Source organism: Odocoileus virginianus, chromosome 20 (genome assembly GCF_023699985.2).
Source record: "Odocoileus virginianus isolate 20LAN1187 ecotype Illinois chromosome 20, Ovbor_1.2, whole genome shotgun sequence".
Taxonomy (NCBI): Eukaryota; Metazoa; Chordata; class Mammalia; order Artiodactyla; family Cervidae; genus Odocoileus; species Odocoileus virginianus.
This window is the reverse complement of record NC_069693.1, coordinates 12,254,863-12,278,166: the sequence shown is the minus strand read 5'-3', so window position 1 is coordinate 12,278,166 and position 23,304 is coordinate 12,254,863. Positions and strand designations below refer to the sequence as shown.

Here is a 23,304-nt window from a genome sequence, read left to right as displayed (position 1 = left end):
TTGACTGTCACTGAGCGTCCCTCCGGGGCTCCGCAGGCCTTCCTGGCGATCTCTCAAAGCCTATCTCCACCTGCAGGACACTGCGGTCGCTTTTCTTCATGCCGGGGTCGGCAGGACACTGCTGTCTGTAGACAGCTTGGGCATCTGGAACCTGCAGGATCAACTGCACATTTCTCAGAAACAGCGCAACAACAAGACACCGCTATAGTGCGTGTGACCATGTGAGCGCATGCGCATACCTATTACTCTGCGCATGCGTGCATGTGAGCGCATATGCGCACGCGCCACACACTCACAGGTGTGAAGACGGTGCCTGAGAGAACGTTCGTTATGCTGTTTCCGTGTGGCTGAAGTTGGTCTTAGTACCTAACGAATGAGAACTGCTGCTTCACTCTTTGAATCTTAGTCAAGTAATTCTTGGTAAGAGACACAGTATCAGTGTCTCAGACCCTATTTTGTTTTGGAAAACTGCGACTTTTGGTGCTGGAAAGATGAAACGGCCCTGCCGTGTCTGCTGTTACCTCATAGACTTTTGCTCCTCTGCGTTTCCCACCTGCTTTTTCCTTTTCCCTCCCCTCTTTCCTCTCTCTCCCCTCTCCTTGGTCTCTTCCCCTGCTGTCTTCTCTTTCCATTCCCCACGTCCACTTCACCTTTCTCCTTCTGCTCTTTCATCTTCTTTCTCCCAGCCTCCCACCACCTTCACATTTCTTTCTCCACACCACCGACCCCTTGCCCTTCGTTTTAAATCGAAGGCTTTGGCAGGCTTCTCTGCCTACCTACACTTGTAACTCCCCAAACTTTCATCCCAGACTGCTTCTAACTTACAGGGGAACTGTCTTCCAGACCCTCTTGTAATGCCACCTCTCTGCTTGGGTCTGTATTTGGACTGTCCTCCCTCCCTCCCTTCCTTCCCACTGGATCCTAGTTTTCTGACCAGGGATGGAATCCGTGGCCTCTGCAGTGGAAGTGAGGATTCTTAACCACTGGATCGCCGGCTAAGTCCCATCACTGTTCTTTCATATTAATTGATCTGCTTATCTGCACCAGTGCATATTGTCTTACTATATCAAACACTTTAATATGTGATTTATTGACAATGCATGAGGCTGAATCCTCCCTGCTAGTCCTTCGAGATTATCTCAGTTCTCCTCGGACTTTACAGTGCCTGTGAAGTTTTGAGTCAGTTGAGAATTTCTCTAAAAGCCTATTGGGATTTTGCTTCATAAAAGAAGTAATAAATTCTTAGATTAAATTAGGGAAGAACTGGAATCTTTAAAATGGATTTTTCTCCTGTATTAATGTGATGTATGTGTCAGTTTTCTTTGTTACATAAGTTTTATAGTTTTTTTTCCTTCTAGTTGTTTTTAGATGTAGCTAGTAAAATTGTAGCTAAAAACAAATGTGAAACAAATTCAAAATGGAGTTTAATTGAGGCAGTGAGCAAGTCGAAACAGCGGGGAGGGAGGACTAGGGCGATTCACAGGTGTTACCAACCAGGGTTCTTAGCCTCTTTAACCAATGGACATTGATCAGAGGCCAGGGGCATTCAGGTGAGGCTTTATTGGGACCCCTGCTGCTGTAGGAGTGAGTGAAAACAAGTAACAGGTTCCCTTGCTCTGCTCTCTGAAGGAGTGATGGGCTGGTTTCCTATATGGGAGTGAGGGTGAGGGTAGGGGCAGGGGTGGATGGAGGGATGGCTTAGTCTATCTGCCCATCCCCTTGGTGGTGCTGTTTGGGTTTTTGGTCTTTTTGTATCTTGTACATAATTTGCCTCAATTCTGCAGCACACGATTATCTTTAGTTCCTTATAGTTTCTTTATATTTTATTGCTCTAGGAGGCCCTTGTCCAGGTGCAACCACTGCAGCAAAGGGTCCCAGGTTCGAGCTCATCTCACAGGTACAAATGTTTTTATTTTTGAAGCTTGGTGGGAACATGACTATTTTTTAGAATTTCACTTTAATTGCTCTAATTTGTTATATAAGCTTTATGTGCATGATACATTTTGCATTTTAAACTTTTCATGCCTTTTATTGTTTTGTAATTTTAGAAACGTTAAGCATTTGTTTGCTGCTGTGAATGGGCTCTTTATTGCAGTGGGACTCTTAGGCTGGTGTATAAGAATGCCAATGGTTCCCATGTTGTCTTGTCCAGTAACTTTGCTGAATGTTTGTAAGTTCTAATAGACACTAAAAATAGTTTCTTTGACAATTGCAAATAATTTGAGCTTTCTCTCTTTTTTCTTGGTCAGTCTCCCTAAGGGTTGTCAGTTTTGTTAATCTTCTCAGGGAACCAACTTTTGATTTTTGATTTTGTCTGTTTCGCCTCTCTGTTTCATTTGTTTTAATCTTTATGATTTCTTTCTGCTTGTTTTGGATTTAGTTTGCTCTTCTAGTTTCTTAAAGTGGAAGGTTAAGTTATTTATTTGAAAATTTTCTTTTTTGTTAATATATTTACAACTCTAAATTTCCCTGCAAACAGTGCTTGTGCTGCACCTCATAAGTTGTGTGTTTTTGTTTTCATTTATCTCAAAATATTTTAAAATTTCTCTTGTGATTTTTTCTTTGACCAGTTGATTCTTCAGGAGAGTATTGCTTAATTTCCACACATTTGTGAATTTCCCAGATTTTTTTCTGTTATTGATTTTAATTTAGTTCCGTTGTACTCAACATACTGCGTACGATTTCAGTCCTTTAAAAAGATGTTGAATTGGCGGGGCCGCCCCGCCCCCGCGGGCCTGGGTGCTCTTAGTGCAGCGCGGAGACCCTCTGCACACCCGCGAACACGGCGCTGCGAGCGGTGCGGAGCGTGCGGGCCGCGGTCGGCAGCCTGCGTGCCATCTCGGAACCCAACGCGCCCTGCTCGCCGCGGCCCTGGTGACTGCGGGCAGGTGCTGTCTGGGCGCTACGCACCGGCCTCGCTCTGCTGTCGGTGCAGAAATTCACAGAAAAACACGAATGGGTTACAACAGAAAACGGTGTTGAAACAGTGGGAATCAGCAATTTTGCACCGGAAGCTTTGGGTGATGTTTACTGTAGTCTGCCTGAAGTTGGGACACAATTGAACTAACAGGAGGAGTCCGGTGCTTGGAAAGTGTGAAAGCTCCTAGTGAACTCTATTCTCCATCAGGAGAAGTAACTGAAATTAGTAAAATTCTAGCAGAAAATCCAGGACTTGTCAACAAATCTTGTTATGAAGATGGTTGGCCGATGAAGATGACATTCAGTAACTCTTCAGAACTAGATGAACTAGTGAAGAAGCACCCTGGTGGCTCAGCTGGTAAAGTGTCTGCCTACAATGCAGGAGACCCAGGTTCAATCCCTGGGTTGGGAGGATCTCCTGGAGAAGGAAATGGCAGCCCACTCCAGTATTCTTGCCTGGAAAATCACATGGACACAGGATCCTGGCAGGCTACACTCCATGGGGTTGCAAACAGTTGGACATGACTGAGTGACTTCGCTTTCTTTCTTTATTGAGGAGTGAAAATGGAAACCCTAAATAAACTAATTTGAAACAACTTAAAACACTTGAACTTCTTAGATGTTCAAGCTGGATTTGGAAAAGGGAGAGGAACCAGAGATCAAATTGCCAACATCCATTGGATCATCGAAAAAGCAAGGGAGTTCCAGAAAAACATCTACTTCTGCTTTATTGACTACGCCAAAGCCTTTGTGTGGATCACAACAAACTGGAAAATTCTTAAAGAGATGGGAATACCAGACCACCTGACCTGCCTCTTGAGAAACATGTTATGCAGGTCAGGAAGCAACAGTTAGAACTGAACATGGAACAACAAACTGGTTCCAAATAGGAAAAGGAGTACGTCAAGGCTGTATATTGTCACCCTGCTTATTTAACTTATATGCAGAGTACATCATGAGAAACGCTGAGCTGGAAGAAGCACAAGCTGAAATCAAGGTTGCAGGGAGAAATATCAATAATCTCAGATATGCAGATGACACCACCCTTATGACAGAAAGTGAAGAAGAACTAAAGAGCCTCTTGAAAGTGAAAGAGGAGAGTGAAAAAGTTGACTTAAAGCTCAACATTCAGAAAACTAAGATCATGGCATCTGGTCCCATCACTTCATGGCAGATAGATGGGGAAACAGTGGAAACAGTGGCTGACTTTATTTTTCTGGGCTTCAAATCACTGCAGATGGTGATTGCAGCCGTGAAATTAAAAGACACTCCTTGGAAGGAAAGTTATGACCAGCCTAAACAGCATATGAAAAAGCAGAGACATTAATTTGCCAACAAAGGTCCGTCTGGTCAAGGCTATGTTTTTTCCAGTAGTCATGTATGGATGTGAGAGTTGGACTATAAAGAAAGCTGAGTGCTGAAGAATTGATGCTTTTGAAGTGTGGTGTTGGAGAAGATTCTTGAGAGTCCCATGGACTGCAAGGAGATCCAACCAGTCCATCCTAAAGGAGATCAGTCCTGGGTGTTCATTGGAAGGACTGGTGTTGAAGCTGAAACTCCAGTATTTTGGCCACCTGATATGAAGAGCTGATTCATTTGGAAAGACCCTGATGCTGGGAAAGATTGGGGGCAGGAGGGAAAGGGGACGACAGAGGATGAGATGGTTGGATGATATCACTGACTCAATGGACATGGGTTTGGGTGGACTCCAGGAGTTGGTGATGGACAGGGAAGCCTGGCATGCTGCAGTCCATGGGGTCACAAAGAGTCGGACATGACTGAGCAACTGAACTGAACTGATCCTGAAACTGTGAAAGTGTTATCTTCTCTAGTAAATAAAATAATCACTGAATGCTGGTTTCAGAGCTTTGAGTCATTTAATGCAGTTAGGTTTTACAAATTTAATTTGTGCAAGTAGACTTGTATGAAATGATCTCCTGGTATGCTTGCTAAATTTTTAATGAAGTGAGTGTTTATATATATATATATATATTTAGATGCAAGCATTCTTAAAGCTTTAAATTGTGTTATCAATTAACACACGTGGATTAACTTTTCTAAGTGGATTAACTCTTCCAGGCAAGGAGATCAAACCAGTCAGTCTTAAAGGAAATCAATCCTGAATGTTCATTGGAAGGACTGATGCTGAAGCTCCAATACTTTGGTCATGTGATGCAAAGAGCCGACTCATTGGAAAAGACCCTGATAGTCAGAAAGACTAAAGGCAGGAGGAGAAGGGGACCGACAGAGGATGAGATGGTTGGATGGCATCATCAACTCAATGGACATGAGTTTGAGCAAGCTCTGGGAGATGGTGAGGGACAGGGAAGCCTGGCGTGCTGCAGTCCATGGGGTCGCAAAGAGTCAGACACACTGAGCAACTGAACAACAGTGAGGATACATTCTTTGATCCAAATAAAAACAGAGCTGATTAGATTCAGTCTTACCTGCTTTGAGGGGTGATTATAATGATACACTTAATCTCCTAGGTAACTTTAGCCTAAGGTGCTTATCAAATCTCCTCCCTTTGGCAAGCACTAAGCTCCAATTTTTATACCTTCCACAAGATTGCTAGATGTTCAGCTCTGCTCCTGCTTAAGAATTGGCAACTACTATATAACTCATATTTAAGTTTCCCCAAATTGTCCAAACACGTCCTTTATAGCAAATTTTAAGCCCAGGATCTGGTCAGATTCTGTGCATTCCGTTGGGCTGCTGTGTCCCTTAGCCTCTTTTTGTTGTTCACTCTCTCAGTCATGTCTGACTGTTCGAAACCCCATAGTGGCATTGCAGGCTTCGCTGTCCTTCACCATCTCCTGAAGTTGACTCAAACTCGTGTCCATTGAGTCGATGATGCCATTCAACCATCTCATCCTCTGTTGGTCCCCTTCTTCTCTTACCCTCAGTCTTTTCCAGCATTAGGGTCTTTTCCAAAGAGTTGGCTCTTTGCATCAGGTGACCAAAGTATTGGAGCTTCAGTATCAGTCCTTCCAATGAATATTCAAGATTGATTTCCTTTAGGATTGACTGGTTTGATCTCCTTGCAGTTCAAGGGACTCTTAAGAGTCTTCTCCGGTTCAGTTCAGTTCAGTCACTCAGTCATGTCCAACTCTTTGTGACCCGATGAACTGTAGCATGCCAGGCCTCCCTGTCCATCACCAACTCCCGGAGTTTACCCAAACTCATGTCCATTGAGTCGGTGATGCCATCTAACCATCTCCAGTACCACAATTCAAAAGCATCAATTTTTTGGCACTCGGCTTTCAGGAAAGCATCTGCCTACAATGCAGGAGACCTGGGTTCAATTCCTGGGTTGGGAAGCTCCCCTGGAGAAGGAAATGGCAACCTACTCCAGTGTTCTTGCTTGGAGAATTCCATGGACAGAGGAGCCTGGCAGGCTACAGTTAATGGGATCACAAGAGTCAGATATGACTTAGTGCTATCTTTCCTTTTTCTTTATGATCCAACTCTCGCATCCATACGTGACTACTGGAAAAACCATATCTTTGACTAGATGGACCTTTGTCTGCAAAGTGATGTTTCTGCTTTTTAATATGCTTTCTAGGTTTATCATAGCTATTCTACCAATGAGCAAGTGTCTTAATTTCATGGCTGCAGTCACCATCTGCAGTGATTTTGGAGTCCAGGAAAATAAAGTCTGTCACTGTTTCCATTGTTTCCCCATCTATTTGCCATGAAGTGTTGGGATTCGATGCCATGATCTTAGTTTTTTGAATGTGGAATGTTAAGCCAGCTTTTTTACTCTCCTCTTTCACTTTCATCAAGAGACTCTCTAGTTCCTCTTTGCTTTCTGCCTTTAGGATGGTGTCATCTGCATATCTGAAGTTATTGATATTTAGCCTCTTTTAATCAAGAACACTCTTCTGCCTTGTTGTACTGGTTTTGTTAAGTTTCCAGGAGCGTTCTGTCAGTAAGGGCTCGTTTACCTATGGCCAAGAAAGACAGACTCTGTTGGGGGGGTGTTTGTAGTAAAGTAAGGGTTTATGCAGGGCATCCAGGCAGGGAGTGGAAGACGAGCCCTTAGATTCACTCCAACCTGGTTTTTGAGTTAGGGGGTTTTATAAAGGGGAAGAATGCAGAGACGGGGATTAAGCGTCATGACATTCCTGAATGTAATTTCAGGAATCAGGATGTGTCTGGTTATGATTCTCTGGCCGTGTGGTCCATAGCTCTGGAGTGTCTTAGCTTATTTTGCTCTGGAGAAACAACCTGCATTTGTACATTAATAATGATATCTGTTGTTAAACAGCAGTGTTATTACATTAATGATGTTATCGAAAACAGCAGTTATAGCCATCTGACTCTGGTGGAGTAGTGTTCAGTTAGCACAGGATTGCGGTCCAAGGGGACAAGAAAGAAGTTTTGAATAGAGAGATTAATCAGAAACTTGGTAAGGAGACTTGGTTTTAGAGAAATTCAGTTTCAATCCCTACTCTTGGTTTTAACTTCCCCTAAATCTTTGAGGAAACAAGATGACAATTGCTCTAGCTAATTCTTGCTGAAACAGATCATCGTCCTGCCTCAATATGGGGAACTGACCCTGCTTTGGGATCTTCCATGTTCCAAATACTGGATCTGAGTCTTTCATGATTTAAGGTTTTTAGTCCCTGGGTCCCTTTTGGGGCAACAGACCCAATTATGAGTAAGTGCAAGAGTGATGACTAGAAATTTAGTAAGTTTCAGAAAGCAGATCTCATTCCCTGAGGAAAGAAGGAGAATAATCCTGAAGAACAGGCTGGCCTGGGCACTTCTGGGGAGACTTTGTTTTAGCCTGATAGGCAGCTGTTTAATTTTATCTAAGTAGGTCTAACTTTGTAATCTGGCCATTAACATATAAAACACGTATGGCTACTGCACATATGTGTCCTTTTTCTGCTAAAATCTAATCTAAAGCAATTGTTTAGTACTATTCATGATAAAAAAAAAATCTAGTGTTTTATTCTGAGAGGCTGTAGCTTAAGCTCTCTCATTTGTTACTACTGTTCTTTTTTATTTTATTTATTTTTGGCTGTGCTGGGTCTTCACTGTGGCTCTTGGGCTTTCTCTGGTTGCAGTGAGCGGGGGCTTCTCTCTTGTTGCAGAGCATGGGCTGTGGAGCGCAGGATCAGTAGTTGTGGCACCCAGGCTTAGTTGCCCCATGGCATGTGGAATCTTCCAGGACCAGGGATTGCACCCGAGTCCCTTCCATTGTCAGGCGGATTCCCACTGAGCCACCAGGGAAGTCCTGTTACTACTATTCTTAAGTAAGAGAAAGATTTCATTGTTACCTTGAGACTATAATACTGTAGTTGGCAGCTGCTGGCAGATATTGTTTTGAGAATTGATGGCAGTATCCTTAATTCTGATACACTTCAGAAAATTCAAGTTCACAGTAATACAGGCATTTGTCTGAAACCATGTCCACAAGGGCTATCCAGCTCTGTTTTGATTTCTAAATGTATTTTTTCCTTAATGGTTAAAGCAGATGTACAATGTATAAGCCAGAATGACTTCCCCATACCTCAATATATGAACATTTCTTCTGTCAGTTTCTGTTTTGATTACAGATCTTTTGGTGGTCAAAATATTTGCCCCTTGGTGCCAGGGTGGTTGGTCCATCAGGTCTTGTGGTGCTAAGCCTACTTTTTGTTTATATATATATTTTTGCCTAGCTATCCACATTGGGAGAAAACGGATCAGACACAGTGAAAAAACTCAGAGGCATTTTAATGAGGAAACATTTTATAGGCCTGTACATTTTATCAATTATACCAGTTTGTCACAGAAACATTGTATTAATATGTTGCTTTTAGCATAGACTTAAAACAGGCAGTGATATGTTATGAGTAGCTACACTCTGTTACAACTTCACTGGACAGTTTTCTTTCCGTCTTAAATATTGGGGGTAACAGTATGGTTGGAAGTAAAAAAATAATAATTTTCAGTGTTGTAGGAAGACAAACAGCTTGTGAACAGTTCTGTCACATGAACTGGATGGGTCTCACAAGCCTGGCTCTGATTTTCCACCTATCACTGCTGTGGGCTTGTCCTGATGTGTGTGTCTTTTGGCATCAGCAGGGCTTTCTATAGGCCAGTCCAACACAGAGCCCTTAAGTGGGAAATAAATTCAACAGTCAGTTCCCTTCAGTTTTGTTGCAGATGCACTTTTTAAGAGTACCTGATGAAGGCCCTTTTATCTAGGTTTCAGACAGTCCTTTAAGTGATGCCTTCTCAAGTATACACAGTCTCCTGGTTGCAGTTCTTAGGGCATCTGATCTTCATCCAAAGACAGACTGCTGTGATCAGCTTCAGAAATAAAAGTGTCCTTCAATAATTCAGTTAAACTTTACACAATAATGTAACATAATCATAAGGAGGTATCTTTGGAGGTGAGTCTTAGGCAGTAAATACAGATCTCAGTCAACAAAACTAGGATTTAGTATCTACTGAAACATAATCTTTTTTCTCTGCTTCAGTGTGTGTTTGCAGCCAAGTAAAAGTTAATTGAAGGGTGCCAAGCACGGGGATGTGAGACAAGCCTCGGATCCCTTCTGACCTGGTCTTTGAGTTAGGTTTTGTGGTTGTTGCTTTGAGAGGAAGCACAAAGAAACTGAATTGTATGGCCCAGGGAGTCCTGGCTGACCTACTGGTGGGTGGGGCTGGGGCACAAGGCTGCTGGCCGGGGCGTCCCGAGGGTCCTGGTGTCAGTGCTGGCCCATCGGTGGGCAGAGCCAGGTTCTGGTATGAATGGCTGAGGGGCCAGGGCCCCAGAACTGGTGTTTTCCTGCTATTGTACTGGGCCGGATTCTGGGGCAGCTGGCTCAGGAGCCCCAGGTTACTTGAGGCTGGTACCAGCCAGCTGGTGGGTGACCCAGGTCCCAGCCTGTCTGGCAGCAGGGTTGAGGTGGTCCTGGGGCTGATCCCCACACACTGGGGAATGAGGCAGTGTCTTAGGACCATTGCTGAACCACTGGTGGGTGGAGCCAGGTCCAGGGGTTTCTGGCAGCAGGGCTTGGGGTGCCCAGAACTGGTGTCATCCCACTGGTGGGTGCAGCTGTGTCCTAAGGCCTTTGTTGCAGGGTCCTGGGAGTCCTGGAGTTGGTGTCACCCACTGGTGGACTAGCTGTGGGGCCCCAGGGGTCCCAGAGCTAATAGCAGCCCACTGGTGGGTCCTGGACCCTCTGGTTGGTGGGGCCAGGTCCCTGGGGAGTCACCTGATTGATATTGGGTATCCCAGGACTGGTGCCGACTGACTGATGGGTGGGTCCAAGTCCTGTGCTGATAGGCTAGAGGGAGGGTTCCAGAAGGACACACGCACTAGCAGCAGTGTTCTTGTAGTAGAATGAGCACCTTAGAATGGCTGCTGGCAGGTGAGTCCCAGTTTCCTCCTGCCCCTCCAGGAGGCTCTCCCGGATCTGAAGGTGTGTCTGACACAGCTTCCTTTCAAATTACTGCTGCTGCCCTGGCTCTCAGAGCATCAGAGATTTCATGTGCATCCTTTCAATTGAGTCTGTTTCCTGTACCCACTGACTCTCCCAAAGTAAGTCCCACTGGCCTTCCAAGCCAAACAGTCCGGGTGTTTGTCTTCCTGATGTAGAACCTCTAGGTTGGGGAGCTCAGAATCATCACTCCTCCAGGTGCATCTCTGCAGTTGTAATCATCCTCTTGTTTGTGGGTTGCCTACCTAAAGTAGGTCTTGACTGCATCTCTGCTTATCTTGTCATGGTTTCTTTTTTATACCTTTGTATCTTTAGTTGTAGAAGATCTTTTCAGCTAGTTTTTGGGTCATTCTCATAGACAGTTGCTTTGTAAATAGTTGTAGTTATTGTGAGCTCATGAGAGGAGGTGAGCTCAGGGTCTTCCTACTCTGCCATCTTGGCCACTCAGCCAAGTATTTTTTTTTTAATATACCACAACTGACTGAAGAAAAAAATATAATATAAACAGAACTATAAAAGTAAAGAGGTTGACTCAGTAACCTCCCTCCTAGAACTCCCCTAGTGAGATGGCTTCACTGCTGAATTATGCAATACATTGTATGAAGCCAGCATTACTCTGACACCAAAGGCAGACAAAGATATCATAAGAAAGGAACATTACAGATCAATATCCATATGTATTTTTCCACATGCCTGGGAAAGAGGAAATGTGATTGGTGAATATCTAGCTATCCTCTCCCACAGTGACTCATCTGTGATTTTTACAGGTTTGCAAATGACCCCTTCTAAACTAAATTCTCTCCAAATTATGAAAAATACACAATTTTTCAGAAAATGTTAGAATTAAATTATATTCATGGTAGAAGGTAATTGAATATTGCTAATATTTCTGTGCTCTACAATGACCTAAATTAAAGTGGTTCTTTAAAAGAAAAAATTGCCATCAAATTTGGATGCTGAAAATATTTATAACAGATACAGAGTTGACTTGAGGCTTTATAGTTCATCTAGAAAGTCATCAGCAAAAAGAAAAAAAAGTCATCAGCAGGTTTCAATACATACGAAAAGACTACCCTGGGATTGCTAGAACAGTGGTCCTCTGAGTGTGGTTTCCAGATCAATAAATCAGCTCATCTGGGAATTTATTAAAATGTATATTTATAGGTCCCAATCGATATCTACATATATGGTGATATATTGAACTCTGGGGGTGGGACCCAGCTTTATATGTTTTTATAAGCCTACAAGGTGATTCTCATGTATCCTAAAATTTGAGAACTACTGGCTGACAGAGATCTCTCTCCTGGTCAAAAAAAGGTCAAAACCTTGCAAACTCAAGAGAATGAGAAGGCCAGACACACATATTGGGAGAAAATAATTGCAGAACGCATATCTGATAAGACTCTTGTCAAAACAAAGAATTCTCAAATACACAATAATAAGAAGAACAAATCAATTTAAAAATGGGCCAGAGATCTGAAGGAGCTTCTCTGGTGGCTCAGTGGTAAAGAACCTGCCTGCCTATGCAGGGTTCGATCCCTGGGTCAGGAAGATCCCCTGGAGAAGGAAATGGCAACCCACTCCAGTCTTCTTGCTGGGAGAATCCCATGAACAGAGAAGCCTGGCAGGCTACAGTCCATGGGGTCTGAAAAGAGTCAGACACAACTTAGTGACTGAACAACAGCAAAGATCTGAACAGATCCCATAACAAAGAAGATACACAGATGGCAAATAAGAATATACGATGCTTAACATCAGATATCATTAGAGAACTGTAAATTAGAATAAGAAGTTAACACCACAAACCCTTTAGTATGTGTAAAGCTAAACACAGACAACAGCAAATGCTGATGAGGGTATGGAGGGACCGGGAATTTGTTCTGTGCTGCTGGGAGTGCCAGGTGGTACAGCTACTTTGGGAGACAGTTTGATGGTTTCTTATGAAACTAAACATATTCTTACTGTGTTTACCACCAGTTGTGCTTCTATATATGTTTACCCAAAGGGGTTGAAAACTTATGTCCATTGAAAAACTTGCACATAAATATTTATAGCAGCATTATTCATAATTGCCAGAAATTGAAAGAAATCAAGGTGTTTCTGTGTAGGTAAATGAGTAAACAAACTCTGGTACATTCAGACAATGGGATATTATTCAGCACTAAAAAGTGTGAGCTATGAAGACATGGAAGAATCTTAAAGGCGTATTACTAAGTGAAAGAACCCAATCTGAAAAGGCTACATACTGTATGATTCTGACATAGGACATTCAGTAAAGGGTACAACTGTGAGGATGGGAAAATGATCAGAGGTTCCCAGGGTGAAGGTGAGTAGGTGGGGCACAGACGATTTTTAGGTCAGTGAAAACCACCTGCATAATAGTTTAAGGATGGATGTGTGAGTACACATGTCTCTAGACCCACAGGATGTATAACCCCAGGAGTGAACCCTCAGGTAAACTGTGGATTTGGGGTGATTGTGATGTGTCGGTGTAAGTTCATCTGTTATAAAACATGTACCACTCTGATGGGGCGGGTGGATAATGGTGGGGGTGCTATGTATGTGTGGCAACGGACGGCATATGGGAAGTCTCTTTATCTTACTCTCTTACTGCAGTTTTGCCTGGAACCTGGAACTGTTCTTAAAAAAAAGTCTAAAAAAGACATTAGGGGAGAGCTGGTGAGATAAAAAATAGTCTGGGAACTTCCCTGGTGGTCCAAAGGTTTACAGTTTGCTGCCAGTGCAGGGGACATGGGTTCAGTCCCTGATAGGAGAATTAAGATCCCACATTCTTCAGGGCAGTTAAGCCTGCACACCACAACTAGAGAGCCTGCATGCTGCAGCGAAGACCCAGTGCAGCAAAAAAGAAGAAGAAAGTCTGAAACTTAGTTAATATACCAATGTAAATTTCTTGGTTTTGGCAAATGTACCTGGGTATGTGAGGCATTAACATTAGAGGGAGCTGGATGAATTGTTTGTGGAAACTCTCTAATTATCTTTGCAACTTTTCTGTAAATCTAAAATTATTCCATTATAGAAAGTTTATTCACACAAAAAACCAACCACTACAAGCCCTAAGTGGATAGCTAGAGTATAGGAGGCTCCAGTGACCAGTTCAGTGCAGTGCATAACAAACTCAACAAGCTACATATGGTTTTTGAGAAAGCGTAATCTCCCAATCTGGGTCCTGGGAAAAATTCCTCAGAAAATACAGGAATGTTTACATATGTTCACCAAAATACATAAGACCTCTTGCAGAGAAAAACATTGTGAGGAAGAATAAATGAAGGTGAGAGGGAAAAAAATGAACAAAGGGTCAGGGAAAGGGAAGCTAAGAGGCAAGAGAGCAGCATGATATTTTTTAATTTAGTTTGAGGATTTCCCTGGTGGTCCAGTGGAGTCCCTGGCGTCCCTGGTGGCTCAGCTGGTAAAGAATCTACCTGCAATACAGGAGACCAGAATTCGATCCCTGGGCTGGGAAGATCCCCTGGAGAAGGGAATGGTTACCCACTCCAGTATTCTGGCCTGGAGAATTCATGGACTGTATAGTCCATGGGGTTGCAAAGAGTTGGACACAACTGAGCGACTTTCACTTTCACTGGTGGTCCAGTGGTTAAGAATCCACCTTGCAATGCAGGGGACTCAGGTTCGATCCTGGTCGGGGAACTAAGATCCCACATACTGCGCGGCAACTAAGCCTGTGTGTCTCAACAAAAGATCCCACAAGATGCAACAAAGATCCTGAAATGACCAAAAACAAAAAATCTTAAAAAATTCAAGTTTGTTAAGTTCGCTTGCTTAGAATTGTCCATGGACTTTCAGCTGTCCCAAATTCGAAAACTCCTTAACCTAAGTTACAAGGACCTCTGTGATTCAAGCTCTGCCAAATTCTTCCCCCAAGTCGGCTATCTCATGTGGGAAGGCCAGGAAGACCTGATGTTGGGGGGCTTTGACAGTCCATCTCCTCCACAAGCTGTCCCTTAGACATTCATTCTTGACCCCCAGTTCACACCGAGAGCGGCCCACCCGCAAAACCCCTTCTTTACCTTTTGATTTCAGGTGTCTCACCAACTAGTTCTTTCTCCCAGCATCCTGTTTATTTATTTTATTCTGTGAGTGACATTGTTGAACATTTTATCCATGTCCTCCTTGACTTTGATTGATTTTCCTCCACTATTTGAGGTCAGAAATGAAATCTGGATTCACACCTTATCCCCAGGACCCTGGACAACACCAGGCACAGACTAGATTCTCATTAATCCTGTTGAGTGGATGATGGGAGGGTGTGGCATTAGGGAGGGGTAGGGTGGGGGCATGATTTTGTTAAAATTTTGCTTAAATATTAGGCCTCTAAACCTAGCAGACATATAAGACTACAATTCAGAGTCAGGCAACATCTGGTTGAATCACTGGCTTCTCAAGGATTTCTCATGGCAGGTAAGCTGGGTGAAGGCAATGCATGCTGAAGTTGCTAGAGGATGAGTAGTTGGGTTGTGATAAACTGAGGTGAGAGTTTGTGGTAGTCTCTGAGCTTTGCCAATACTGGCTCATCATTTTGGGGAACCATTGGGTTATATCAACAGGGAGCATTTGAAAAACAGTGCTTACTGCATGACAGGTCAATAAATCAACAGACGATTTTCTTTTTGTTGTTTTTGGCTGTGCTGGGTCTTTGTTGCTGCTCGAGGGCTTTCTCTAGTTGTGGCGAGTGGAGGCTGCTCTTTGTTGTGGTGTCGGGGCTTCTCGTTGCTTCTCTTGTTGAAGAGCACAGGCTCTAGGGGCTTTGAGGGATGTGGAATCTTCCTAGACCAGGGATCGAACCCACATCTCCTGCATTGGCAAGCAGATTCCTATCCCCAGGGAAGTCCACAGACAAGTTGTTGGGACAGGGAATATCGACCTTATTCAGAAAGCCAGCAGACCAAGAGGATGGTGGACTGGAGTTCCAAAGAACCTCCATGTCTGAGTTACAGTTCAGGCTTCTTTTATTCTAAAAGGGGAGGAAGTAATGTCAAACATTTCCTGGTTCCCATCAACTTGCGGAGGGAATGTATTAATGACTTTCCTGCAGTCATTCTCAGGTGAGCCTGGTCAAGATATTTCTTATATGGTAAACAAAGATATTTTAGCTTAATGATCATTACCTGGGAGGGTTCCCAGAGATGGGCTGTTATGTATAATTTAAGCTTATAGGTAACATTCCTTTAGTGAATAACATGTAGTAGAAAATTACATCACCAGTAATTTAAGTTTTTGTTTCTCCACCTCCTTTTTAACAGGTGGTACTGTCATACTTTTAAATGTCAACCATTTGGTGGTGTTCAGAAAACAAAATTGAACTGAGTAAATTTTAAAGATTTTATTGGCTTTATTCAGTGATTCATGAATCAGGCAGGATTCAATCTAGCGTATCAGAAGGAGCTCAGAGGAGCTGTGTAAAGTGAATGATTTGTATTGTACAGGCAGAAGGGAGTAGGCACTAGGTTATACAAGGTGGGAAATCAGATTATCGCAGGGTTACTTCCCTTTATGGGATAGCAGGGGTCTATCAGACAGTTACCTAACTAGTACTGATTGAGCAATTACTGATTGATGGGCTTAAGATTCCATTTCTGGGAGAGCTCAAACTGTAAATTAAGTCTGTTGGTAGTGTGGAGCATAAGTGACTCCATTTGGGTTCTTTTGTTTTTAATAGTGGGTACATGAAATTTGATCCAGTTCCATTTCTTTATCAACCAATGAAATTGAGACTCTTCATTCTATTTTATTTTATTTTCATTTATTTTTATTAGTTGGAGGCTAATTACTTTACAACATTGCAGTGGTTTTTGTCATACATTGAAATGAATTAGCCATGGGTTTACATGTATTCCCCATCCCGGTCCCCCCTCCCACCTCCCTCTCCACCCGATCCCTCTGGGTCTTCCCAGTGCACCAGGTCCGAGCACTTGTCTCATGCATCCAACCTGGGCTGGTGATCTGTTTCACCCTAGATAATATACATGTTTCGATGCTGTTCTCTTGAAACATCCCACCTTCGCCTTCTCCCACAGAGTCCAAAAGTCTGTTCTATACATCTGAGACTCTTCATTCTATTTTAAAGTCTGTTTTGCTTTTCTTTTTTGCTAATTTTCTACTTCTTTCCTTTGGCGTTTTTCTAGTGTTTTTCTCCCCCTTTGAGGCTTAGTGGAACATTTTTGTTGTATTCTGGACACCAATAATTTATTTCTTATATCGGTTGCAGATGTACATGTATGTGTACTCAATCATGTCTTGACTCTGGGATTCCATGGACTGTAGCCCACCAGGCTCCTGTGTCCACAGAATTTCCCAGACAAGAATACTGGAGTGGGTTGCCATTTCCTCCTCCAGAAATCAGCTCTGCTTGCTTTCCAGGCCTGTTGTATAGGACTCAACCTGGAAGTTCCCCTTGTCATCCTCTTGTGTGGATTCTCCTTTCATCCACACAAATTCCTCCTTGTTTGTTACCACTACCCCCCAAAGCCTGCACTGGGTGGCATGGGAGATCTTAGTGTTTGACTAGGGATTGAACCCACACCTCCACGCATGGGAAGCCCAGATTCTTACCCTCTGGACCACGAGGGAAGGCCCCTCCCTCTTGTTCTTTATTTTTCTGATTTGAACTGTATCCTCATGTAGCACACAAAATAAGTTGTTTGAACCTATGAGTATCTGAATGTATCTTTATTCTATTCTCATGTGGAAGGATACATTTGACTCCATAGAGAATTTTATCTTGAAAGTCATTTCCTTAAGAATGTAATATTAAAGTCCCCAACTATTACTGTGTTGCTGTATATTTCTCCCTTTATTTCTTTAATACTTACTTTGTATATTTATGTCCAGAGGAGGGTGAAAAAGTTGCTTAAAGCTTAACATTCAGAAAACTAAGATCATGGCATCTGGTCCCATCACTTCATGGGAAATAGATGGGGAGACAGTGGAAGCAGTGTCAGACTTTATTTTTTGGGGTTCCAAAATCACTGCAGATGGTGATTGCAGCCATGAAATTAAAAGACACTCACTCCTTGGAAGGAAAGTTATGACCAACCTAGACAGCATATTAAAAAGCAGAGACATTACTTTGCCAACAAAGGTCCGTCTGGTCAAGGCTATGGTTTTTCCAGTGGTCATGTATGGATGTGAGAGTTGGACTGTGAAGAAAGCTGAGCGCCGAAAAATTGATGCTTTTGAACTATGGTGTTGGAGAAGACTCTTTGAGAGTCCCTTGGATTGCAAGGAGATCCAACCAGTCCATCCTAAAGGAGATCAGTCCTGGGTGTTCATTGGACGGACTGACGCTGAAGCTCCAATACTTTGGCCACCTCATGCAAAGAGTTGACTCATTGGAAAAGACTCTGATGCTGGGAGGGATTGGGGGCAGGAGGAGAAGGGGAAAACAGAGGATGAAATGGCTGGATGGCATCACCAACTCGAGGACATGGGTTTGAGTAGACTCCGGGAGTTGGTGATGGACAGGGAGGCCTGGCGTGCTGCGATTCATGGGGTCGCAAAGAGTCATGTGTCCGCTCAGCGGACACAATTGAGCAACTGAACTGATTCTGGGGGCAGAAATGTCTACAAATGTATCTTCTTGTTGGATTGACCCCTTTATCCTTCTGTAATGACCTTTTTTTTTTGTCTTTTGTTACCGTCTTTTGTTTTAAAGTATACTTCTTCTGATACAAATATTGCTACCCCAGCATTCTTTTCCTTCCCATTGGCATTGTTGTTGTTCAGTCATTTAGTCATGTCAGACTCTCTGCAACCCCATGGACTGCAGCTCACCAGGTTTTCCTGTCCTTCACCATCTCCTGGAGTTTGCTCAAACTCATGTCCATTGAGTCAGTGATGCCATCCAACCATCTTGTCCTCTGTCGTCCCCTTCTCCTCCTGCCTTCAGTCTGTTTCTCCATCGGGGTCTCTTCCAGTGAGTTAGCTCTTCTCATCAGGTGGCCAAAGTACTGGAGCTTCAGCATCAGTCCTTCCAGCGAATATTCAGAGTTGATTTTCTTTAGGATTGACCCCTTGGCTTGGTTTATCTTTTTTGATCCTTTCACTTTCATTCTCTGTCTTCAGTTTTGAAGTGAATCTCTTATAGACAGCATATAAAAGGCAAATATTAATAGAAGCTTTAAAAAAAGTCCATTTAGCCACCTAGGTTTTTTGATTGGAGAGTTTATTCCATTTACATTTAAAGTAATTATTGATAGATGTGTAATTGCCATTGCAAAAATTGTTTTCTGGCTTTTTTTTGTAGTTCCTCCTTCTCTTTCTCTCTTACCTAGTGGTTTGATTGTTTTCTTTAGTGTCCTGTTTATCTTTTCTCATTTTCTTTAGGTATTTAATATGTGTTTTCTTTGTTGTTATAATTCACATATATAATAGCCTATGTGTTTTTAACCCCCTCCACACTTTATATTTGTATGACGCATTTTACATCTTTTTATTTCATGTATCTCTTGACAGGTTGTTAATCTTGAATTGATTTTACTACTGTGTCTTTGCTTGCTTTGTATGTGACTTATCCACTACTCTTATTATTGAATATATATATATATATATATGTGTGTATATATATATATATATAAATATTTATTTGGCTGCATTGGGTCTTACTTGCAGCCTGCAGGATCTTTTATTGCCATGCAAAGACTCTCTGGTTGTGGTGCATGGGCTCTCTCATTGTGGTGTACCCGCTCCAGAGCATGTGGGCCTAGGGGTTACATGGACTCACAGACTCAGTTGCTTTGCAGTGCGTGGGGTCTTAGCTCCCCAACCAGGGCTCAAACCCATGTCCCCTCCATTGCAAGGCAGATACTTAACCACTGGACCGATGGGCAACTCCCTTGGAAGTATTTTTTAGGAAAGATTTTCATCTGTTCTCTTTTAACAGAAAAGCAAAATTCAACTCACCGATTCCGCACACGCTTTAATGGAGAACAGCTAGGAGCACTAAGAGATGTATTTGAAAGGACCAGGTACCCACATTTGTTCCTCATAAGAACACTTGCTTCAACTATTCATCTTGACGAGTCAGTTATAAAGGTATGTCCCTGAGCTCTGTCTCTATGTAGCTAGATAGCACACCTAACCCAGAATTTCACACACATTTAGTCATCATGTAATTCTCATTGCCTGAAAAATTGCTGTGTGCCAGGACAGATGTTAAGCATTTTATATATTTGTTCCACATTTTTTTTAAGACCAAGAGTCACAGAGAGGAATCATGTTCCAAGAATTATAAACAGTAGAGCTAGAATTTGAACCCAGGCCTTTCTGACAATGCTAGATGAGATCCTTTGGTGATGGATTTGTGTCTGTTCCTGTTTATTTCTAGATTCTCCTTAATCACAACATTCAGTTATCTACGTACCTTGTGGCTAAGTTCCCTTAGAGTACTCAGGGCATAAGAACCGCTGGACGAATCCTGAAGGCACCCCAAGCTACTCCTCACCCCCCCACCCCCCTGTATTCTCAGGCTTCAGAATCCTCTCTGAGAACGCAGAGTATCCACCAAGACAAAACCCACTTTCTAAATACACCTCCTGTTTTTGGCTGAAAGCAGTCTGTCCTGTCGCGCCAGTTGGCAGCACAATCCTATGCCCCCTTTGCCTTCCGGATTCCAGGACCAGGAGAGGATAGAATTTTCCTCACTCAAATTAAATGTGAAGACGTGTGAGAGTAACTTTCATATACCAGAAACAACCAAATTTCTGGAGTATATGAGGATTCTCCTTTAGATGCTTCCCCCTCTTATTAACCTGCTCATCTCTTCCCTCTCCAGACGTGGTTTAAAAACCAACGTGTCAAAAGGAGAAGGGAGGAGAATCAGCTTCGGCAAAATGTGTCACCAGGAGACCCACATCAGGTTGTTTCTGTGAAGGAGGAAGAGATGCCCTTACCAGGCACTTCAGGAAGCACTCATCCCACGAGTCTCAGCCTTTCAGACGATTCTCATCACGAGCTACCTGCGCTTTCTTATGTTGAGCAGTGTGAAGGGACTGCTGCCCCTCCATGCCCTTCATCCTGCAATTTCCGGACTGATCATCTCCCACAGATACATCTCAGAGACACTGATCCTCCTTGGGCCTCCATCCCTTATGACATGGATCAGCTTATACAGTTATACGACTTACCTGGGGACGATGACCCCAGCAGTCTGGATCAGTACCTCTTCCCAGAGTGCTCCAGCTGGGGGACTGTGGTCGGCGCTGAGCACCATCATGATGGCGAGCACAGCTACAGTCCCGAGGAAGTTCCGTGATCCGATATCTCTTAAAGATGGTTTTCTCTGTGTGTGTTTGGCTGTGCTGGGCCTCTGCTGCTGCCTGGGCTCTCCTCTCGTTGCAGGGGATGGAGCTGCCCTCTGGTTGTGCTGCTCGGGCTTCTCACTGTGGTGGCTCCTCTTGCTGGGAGCACAGGCTCTAGGTGTGCAGGGCTCAGTAGTTGCAGCACTCGGGCTCAATAGTTGCGGCTCCCTTCTGTCCTCTGAGGGCCTCCTCACCAAATTTCAGTATAAAGGGCAGTCATCAGGTGTCTTTGGAGAAATAGCAGAAACTAGCTAGTTCTCCTAGTCTGTCCCAGTTGAGCTATCTCCATTAATACCATGTAAAAATACCTATTTTTCATGGGCCATCTTTGTCTTGAAAACAAAAAGAATTAGGGACCTCCCTAGTGATCCAAGGGTTAGGACTCCATGCTTCCAGTGCAGGGGACATGGGTTCAGTCCCTGGTTGGGGGACTAAGATCCCACATGCCGCATGGCACAGCTGAAAAACACTCAAATAACAACCCCCCCCCCCAAAAAAGAAAAACATTTAAGAGTGTGACATTAGCAATAGATTGTATGAGGAGGTCCCAGCACTTGTACCTGACAAAAGAAACCCCAATGATTTCATAATTATCCACTGATGAAAATAGCTCTGGGAGAGCTCTGGAGTTCAGTTACTACTCAGCAGGGTAACAGGCACATGAAAGATGCTCAACATGGCTTACCATCTGGGAAATGCAAATCAAAACTGCAGTGAGGTGTCACCTCACACCCAGTCAGGATGGCTGTCATCTGAAAGACCACAAGAAATGTTGGCGAGGACAGGGAGAAAAGGGGAGCCTTCAGACACAAACAAGAACACATGCCCATAGGAAATGGAAGCCTTTTTACCTGTGTCACCACATAGCTTGCGGCCAAGACTGATCCCTTTGGCTGTGACCTCACACTAGAGCAAAGAGCAGGCAGGCCTTATCCACTTTCACCAAGGAGCCCTGGGACTGTCGGTGACACCAGAAGCTTTTGCCACTGAGGACACCCCAAGTCTTCCTACATGCGAATCCCAGCTGACGGAACTGCGAGGCATCCATGCCTGAGCCCTCAAGAGCAGGAGCTGATGCTGTAGCTTCATCAAACACTGGCAGTCACCTACGGTGCAAAAACCCACATTGCTGACCAGAGGATGTGACTGGCTGTTGACCTGTGAGATGGACCTAGCCAGTGAGGGACTCACCCCATCTTCTGTCCTCTGCACGTCCATTCTGCCTGCATTTCCCATAGCGGGAGCTGTCACAAGGATGTAGTCTTGAGAGAGTAACTTTGTTGCTGAGACCACCTGGACTGAATACATGACTGAACCCAGTTAAGGCCTCCATATAAACATTTTAAGATTTGGTGGGTGGATGGACAGACCTACTTGGCTTGCGTCCACCCAGGATGAGCTTTGTAATTAAGTTTCTTTGTTCAGTTAAGCTGCCACCGACTAGTCTGTTGTGATCTGCCTCTTTCTTCACTCTCTTCTGGGGACCAGTTTATGAATCACTATGTTGGTACTAAGAAATGGAATGAATGAAATGGAACTCGATTAAAACTAAGGTTGTAAAAACAAAGACTAAGGTTGTAATCCAGTACTATAAAGGTCGGGTGGGCCAGAAGGACTCCCCGACTGTCCTGCCAGCTCTGTTTTCTCTTGTTTAGAAAAAATTTAAGTCAAAGATGATAATAGAAATCTGACCTGCCATCACTTTAAGCACAGGTTAGGCAGGTTGATCCAAATGAAGATTGACAGAGTCAGGGTCTCTTCACTGGGGACCCAAAGCCTTTTTACACAACAGTGAATAAAAAGGATCAGTGGTGGAAAGAGAAGTTTCCAGATCTCCTTGATGTGGGAGACCCACCCACTGGGATACTAGAACCCAGTGGTGAAGTCCTGACATGAACTGTAGTGAGATTGAGAACGTGAAGGGCTGATGGGATTACAGAAGGTGGAACATTTAAACAGGCAGTAGGTAAAGAAGTTGTGTCTCCTTCGCCTGAATGCTTTATGGGAAAGGATATTACCTCAGGTCATGAAACACACCCCCTACCTAGTGTTAAAAAAGTAAAACTGGCAATCGAATCCTGTTGGAGACTAAAGAATGTAAGGTTTGGTTCAAACAGTGTGAAAGTTTGGAGGCAAACGGTTACGTTTCCACAGCCTTTATGTAAAGTGGTTGCATCTCCTTTACCTGATTGTGTTACAGGGTGGACATTATGTATCTGACTGGGAAATGGTACCCCTACCAAGTGCCGTAAAACAGAAGACACATACATTCACCCTTCTACACTATTAGTTGAAAATGCTGAATAAGATGAGTAACATTGCATGTCCCAGGGGTGATTCATTGGAATAGAGAATTTCCGCTTGAGAGGCAAGCTTGCTATTCCTTTAAAAAAATATTTATTTGGCCACATTGAGTCATGTCGTGGCACGTGGGATATTCCTTGTGGTGCACGGACTCTAGTTTCAGCACTCTGGCTTAGTTGCCCCGCAGCGTATGGGATCTCAGTTCCTCGACCAGGTATTGCACCTGTGTCCCATGCATTGCAAGGGGGAATCTTCACCACTGGACCACCAGGGGAGTCTCAAGCTTGTTATTCATATTAGCTGGTTAA

At 43.5% G+C, this 23,304-nt stretch overlaps 1 protein-coding gene across 1 annotated transcript; it reads left to right on the top strand.

The window, feature by feature from the left end:
* Nucleotides 1–273: 273 nt before the first annotated feature.
* On the top strand, nt 274–22,302 carry LEUTX (leucine twenty homeobox). The gene is made up of 5 exons (XM_070451876.1): nt 274–309; nt 407–420; nt 1,836–1,897; nt 19,276–19,427; nt 20,167–22,302. Exons 1-5 carry the CDS (start codon nt 274–276, stop codon nt 20,644–20,646), a joined length of 744 nt encoding a protein of 247 aa, XP_070307977.1. The 3' UTR covers nt 20,647–22,302.
* The last annotated feature ends 1,002 nt before the right edge of the window (nt 22,303–23,304 follow it).